Source organism: Teleopsis dalmanni, chromosome 1 (genome assembly GCF_002237135.1).
Source record: "Teleopsis dalmanni isolate 2A chromosome 1, ASM223713v2, whole genome shotgun sequence".
NCBI classification, from domain to species: Eukaryota; Metazoa; Arthropoda; class Insecta; order Diptera; family Diopsidae; genus Teleopsis; species Teleopsis dalmanni.
The window spans coordinates 104,777,762-104,784,092 of NC_051846.1; the positions used below are offsets into that span (position 1 = coordinate 104,777,762).

At 36.1% G+C, this 6,331-nt stretch overlaps 1 protein-coding gene across 1 annotated transcript in view; it reads left to right on the forward strand.

Moving 5' to 3' along the window:
• Positions 1 to 2,001: 2,001 nt before the first annotated feature.
• The window catches only part of LOC119664401, a 5,296-nt gene continuing 966 nt past the window's right edge, over positions 2,002 to 6,331 (forward strand). Inside the window, exon 1 of the mRNA XM_038073899.1 lies at positions 2,002 to 6,297. Coding sequence (XP_037929827.1) covers positions 2,002 to 6,297 — 4,296 coding nt within the window. The remainder of the gene's footprint in view (positions 6,298 to 6,331) is intronic.

A 6,331-nucleotide genomic window follows, 5' to 3' on the forward strand; every position in this document is an offset into this window, starting at 1 on the left:
ACTTTAACTCCTCAACTCTAACTCTAACTACTCTTTTGTGGTTTTAAAACTATCTTATATACCTTAACTTGATGCAAAAATCCAATATATGACCTTCAAATTACCCTAGTTACCTAATTGGGTTTTTCCATAGTTTCATAATTTACTTTGCTAAATTTGCAAAGTTTTTATTATTAATAAGAATGCTCTACTTATTTTTGCAATTCTTCCGTATTTACATCTTCAAAGTCACTAACATCGTGACACCAATTATTAACCAAATACCAAAACTCAGCATTTCTTATCGTCGAACTGACGGTCTGATGCTTTGGTTCTAGTCAACAACTGCCCAGATGCAAATAACCTTGCCTATTTTTAGGAAAAATGTACGATCACCTAAGATCGTACACACTACCATACAGAAAAACTGCCAAAACCCGTGAAATTAAATAAAATAAATATTTAACTCACAACATTCCTTCCCCCTATGAAGAACATTGTGGCACACAATGTTATATATCCAACGGTCTATATTAAACTTGCATCAAATTTAGGTTTACATTTTAAATTTTTCATTTAAATTTTAAAATCTTAAATCTTTATTACATTTTAATTTTTTCATAAAATTATTCTTATATGTATTATATAAAAAAAATAACAATTTGTATACGTCAAAAATATTTCCATACATGTTTACTCTTCATAAACTACTTATTAGTTAAAAATTTGTTATTATTAAAATATTTTAATAAATGTTTACTCTTGAAAATTGTAAATTTCTTTATTATTGTGTTCTGTAATTTATTATGATCCTTATTGTAAACTACTTACTAGTCAAAAAATTTATTAAAATAATTTAAGAAATGCTTACTTTTCATAATTGAAATTAGTAAATTTCTTTTTATAATTTATTATTGTTATAATCCACTTAATAGTCAAAAATTTATTCTTATTCAAATATTTTAAGAAATGTTTACTTGTAAATTTACTATGCTTCTTATTATAAACTACTTCTCCAATTTGGACATAATAATGATCAGCCTAAATCTTGTATTTTAAATAATATATTTTAAATTATATATTTCATATTAATAATATTCTATTATTTTTGTTTTGTTGTCAAAGCAAATTTTTATTCTCATAATGTTAATGACTTGATGTCTTAGCCTTGAACGGTGGGTTAAGATATCAAAATTTATCATAACAACAACAACAGTTGTATATCACACGAGCACACTTTGCTCGTCATATGAAACTGCAGATAAGCCATGCATTTAGCATGTGCAATTCTTTAATATAGAACATTATGAGAAATTAAATTTGCTTGTGCAAGGTCAGTATTGTACTTATTAAATAATAATTATGTTTGTAAAGCAAGCTGGTATATGGACTTAGTTCAAGGTTAAAAGGAAATAAGTTTATAAGCATATACCAGGTTGCTAAGGAAATTACGCAAGTAATATTCTTTTTTGTCAATGCATACAATTTCCATGAGAACTGTGACCGTTCCCACAACTATGCTGAGCGATACCTAATCGCTACTTTAATGCAGCTTAAGTTATAGCGCATTATCGTGGGAATTGTATGCATTAACACCTTGCCAAATGTGTATAAAAACTCAACATTTTTCTAATAAATTTATCATTCAATACAGAACAGCCCTTGCGTTTTAATTAGTTCAAGTGCTTATTAAAACTCAATTGCAAATAGGTTCAAGTGCCTAGTTGCTCAAAAAATATTGTTATTGTTTGAATCCACCTGAAGTTGGTTTAAGTGCCAAATTCAGACCTTGCAATAGGAACTGGTTCAAGTGCCAGATTCCTAACCATAAGCAACACTGAATCGATTCAAGTGTCGATTCAGTTTCAATAAGAAACGACTTATTGAACATTTTTGGTGACCCCGACGTGATTCACCGTAAGGATCACGTTTTCATCAATCCAGTGAACCTGCTCTGAAGGACCACGTTATCATCAATCCAGTGAATCTGCTCAGAAGGGTATTATTGCTGTATTTACAACCATGGAAGTCATGGCAGAATTGATTGCCAAACAATCAGAATTGGGAAAACAAATCCAACAACTGATCACTAACTTCAAAAAGGACTCAAAAGAGAGGAAGACATCCCCTCGCTACTATGAAGAGCGTATTAGGCGACTCAACGAATTATGGGAACAATTTGATCATAACGACACACAAATCAGGAATTTGCCAGATTTGGATACGAGCGTTTCATATTTTACCAACAACTACTTTCAGGAAATCAAGGGATTATTTGAAAAATATGAGCAGATTTTCGAAAATGAATTGTCAACCAAAATACCCCCAACACCTTCCTCAAAGGAGTCAGCAACGACAGCACGTCAACCGATGCCGTCACCGAGGGAAGGACAATATAGCACAAGTATAACAAGAATGATACACAAGCAAGGTGCAATTTGTGTATCACTGAAGCGACTCATAGCAGGCATCAATCGTCAAACAGGCGTTCAGATGAAATCCTTTTATGAAGTGAATATGGGAAGAATTGAGAAGCTATGGAATGAGATTGAATCCATTAATTTTGAGATTTGGGAGTACACCAACAATCCGACTACAGTGGGATATAAACTCGATGAGTATCTCGAAATAGAAGAATTGGTTCAGTCAACTTTAATTTCGTTAGCTTCAAAGAAAGCAAATGATGAACAATCACAACAAGGAAGCAGTAAACCAGACAGCGCTGGGATATCACTGCCTAAGGTAACAATACCAAAATTCGATGGCGATTATTTGAAGTGGTGTCAATTCTATGATTTGTTCACCGAAATGATTCACAAGCAGCAGCTTTCTAACGCTCAAAAAATGTGGTATCTCAAAGGTAGTTTAACAGGAGAAGCAGAAGGTTTAGTCCGACACCTGTCAATAACCAACGAGAATTATCAAACGGCATGGAATTTGCTACAAGAACGATATCACAACAAAAGAATTATTGTAGCAACAATCATTCAAAGAATTCTAAATCAACCAATAATATCAACCAATCCTTCAGCGACAGAAATAAGGACACTCCATGATGTTACTTTCGAAGGATTGCTGGCACTGAAGAATGTGGGACTCGAAACTGATTCATGGTCCCCGCTACTGCTTCATAGTTTGCTCCTCAAACTAGATAAGCAGACTCGCATTTTGTATGAACAGTCGCTGAATCATCCAAGAGAGGTTCAGTCGATTAAGGAGTTCATGATCTTCCTGGAATCACGATTCCAGTCCTTAGAGGCGATTGGCCATAGGGAGAAGCCATGCTTAGCAAAAACCCTTGCCACAACTATGGGAAAGGCAAATATATCAACCTGTAAGATCTGTAATAATGGATCACATCCGATATATTATTGCAAAACATTCTTGCAATCAACACCACAAGGTCGTATCAAGACGGTACAAAAACTTAGACTGTGCTTGAACTGCTTACGTACAGGCCATAGGGCAGCAGAATGCAAAAGTTCCCGGTGCAACAAGTGCAGCAAGAACCACAATTCGTTGTTGCACTTATCAGAGTCTTCCAAGACAACACACAAATCGATCAATGTCAAATCAGATTCATTGGTTGAGAAACCCGGTCATCAACCTTCTACTGTAATCACAGCATTAACACAAAATAAGGGATACGTTCTTCTTAGTACAGTTAATATGAAAATAGCTACGTTTGATGGTGATTTCATTGAGTGCAGAGCAATACTCGATTCTGGATCACAAATAAACTTAATCACAGAAAAACTGGCAAGAAAATTAAAATTGCAGTTACACTCATCACCGTTATGGATAGAAGGAATTGGTAGAAGCAAAAGGGACACAAAATACAGTGTGACAACAAAAATTCAGTCTCGAATTAATGATTTCAATGTAAATATCAACGCATTCGTGATGTCTCGAATTATCTCAGCCCAACCAACACAGTGTCTGGACACTTCTGGTTGGTCAATTCCTCAAAATATAAAATTGGCTGATCCAGACTTCGCGAATCCAAATCAAATTGACTTATTAATTGGAGCAGAATTCTATCACAGCTTTTTATCGATTGGTCAAATTAAAATAGATGAGGGTCTACCTGCACTTCAGAACACGGTTTTCGGATGGATATGCAGTGGCAAAGTTAGCAACGGTAATCAAAAATTACTTACCTGTGGCATGTGCAGCGAAGCTGACGACGAAGCATTGGATAATATACTTACTAAATTCTGGCAATTGGAGGAAATCAATCAAACGGATGACAAATTCACTGATGCAGAAAAGAAATGTGAAGAATCTTTTGCTCAAAATACTCACCACAATCATGAAGGGCGATTTGTCGTGAAACTACCATTTAAGGAGGATACAACTGTTCTTGGTGAATCCATGCAGATGTCGATGAATCGATTTTTTAGTCTTGAACGTCGGCTGTTGAAGAATTCTGAACTAAAGAAGATGTACGTTGACTTCATGCGAGAGTATGAACATCTCGGCCACATGGAAAAAATCAATCAGGATGATATAATGCATCCACATTACATTTTGCCACATCATTGTGTAATCAAGGCAGATAGTACTACAACAAAGCTTCGAGTGGTGTTTGATGCATCTGCAAGAACATCAACCGGAGTCTCACTCAATGACATCATGCATAATGGTCCAGTCGTGCAAAACGAACTCTCATCCATTTTACTGCGTTTCAGGAAACCACGCTTCGTTTTTACAACAGATATTGAAAAGATGTATCGGCAGATACTAATTGATCCACGAGATGAATATCTTCAAATCATTATCTGGCGAGAGTCACCAGAAGAAAACTTGTGCTATTACAAATTAAAAACGGTAACGTATGGCACAAGAGCAGCACCGTATCTGGCAACTAAGTGTCTACAAACCCTGGCCAGAGAGCATGCCGTTAAATTTCCGCTTGGTTCCGCTACACTCAGCAAGGATTTTTATGTCGATGACGGTTTAAGTGGCTCAGACAGTCTCATGGAGGCAATTGCAACAAAGGATCAACTTATTAAAATATTGGCGACAGCTGGTTTCAAACCTCGCAAGTGGTGCGCAAATAATGCCCAATTACTTCAAGGACTCGCTCCAGAAGATCAAGAAGTGGATCTCGATGTCAGCAGTGAGTCACATAAGACAGTAAAAACTTTAGGCCTTATCTGGCTACCAAAATCTGATCAGTTTTCAATAAAAACTAACGGACCTATACACAGCAAAATAACAAAGAGGACCGTAAGTTCCGAGTTGGCGCACATTTTTGATCCACTTGGATTAATGGCTCCCGTAGTAGTGAAGGCGAAAATATTTGTTCAAAGATTGTGGCAGTTAAAACTTTCGTGGGATGAAGCTCTGCCTGCTGAAATGCATACTCAATGGACCCATTTTCGTCAGAGCTTATGTGAAATAAACAATGTGAAGATTCCACGACATATATGTCATCATAAACAACCAAGGAATACTCAGATTCATGTATTTACTGATGCCTCCGAAAGGGCCTATGGAGCTGCCATTTACATCAGAGCCGAAATGACTGATCGAACTATCTCAGTTCAGTTACTTTGTTCAAAATCACGCGTCGCTCCATTAAAAACGCAGACAATACCAAGACTTGAGTTATGTGCGGCTTTACTAGGAGTACAATTGGTAGTAAAGGTAAAAAAGGATTTGGAATATGAACATCATCCGATATTTATGTGGACTGATTCTGAGATAACATTGCATTGGATCAATTCAGAACCATCAACATTCCAAACTTTCGTTGCTCATCGTATCAGTAAGATTCAGCAATTAACACTAAAGGAACAGTGGAGGCATGTCAATACTAAACAAAACCCAGCTGATTTATTATCCAGAGGTGTAGATCCAATTTACATTCAGAAAAATGCAATGTGGTTTTATGGGCCAATTTTCCTTCATGGAAATCAAGAATGCTGGCCCCAACCATTCCGTCAGGAATTGATAACATCCGACCATATACAAGCGGAAGTCAAAAGGAAGGTACATGTGCTTACAATTTCACATGATGATGAACTAATCAAAATGATTTATACGATAAGGCATGGAAACTCATTCATAAGGTTGCAACGAATTCTTGGCTATGTGTTGAGATTCATCAAAGGGTTACGTAATAAGAGCAAGCACAGCGACATCAATTTGACACCATTAGAACTGGATGAGTCATTACTCATAATTATAAAAGCCATACAGCTAAGTGATTTCAATGAAGAACGACATCAACTCTTAAAGAAAAGGGATCTGAAGGGAAGCAGTAGTCTCCACGGACTTTCTCCATTTATTGATGATAGTGGCGTCATCAGGGTTGGAGGTCGATTGACGTCATCACATCTTACCT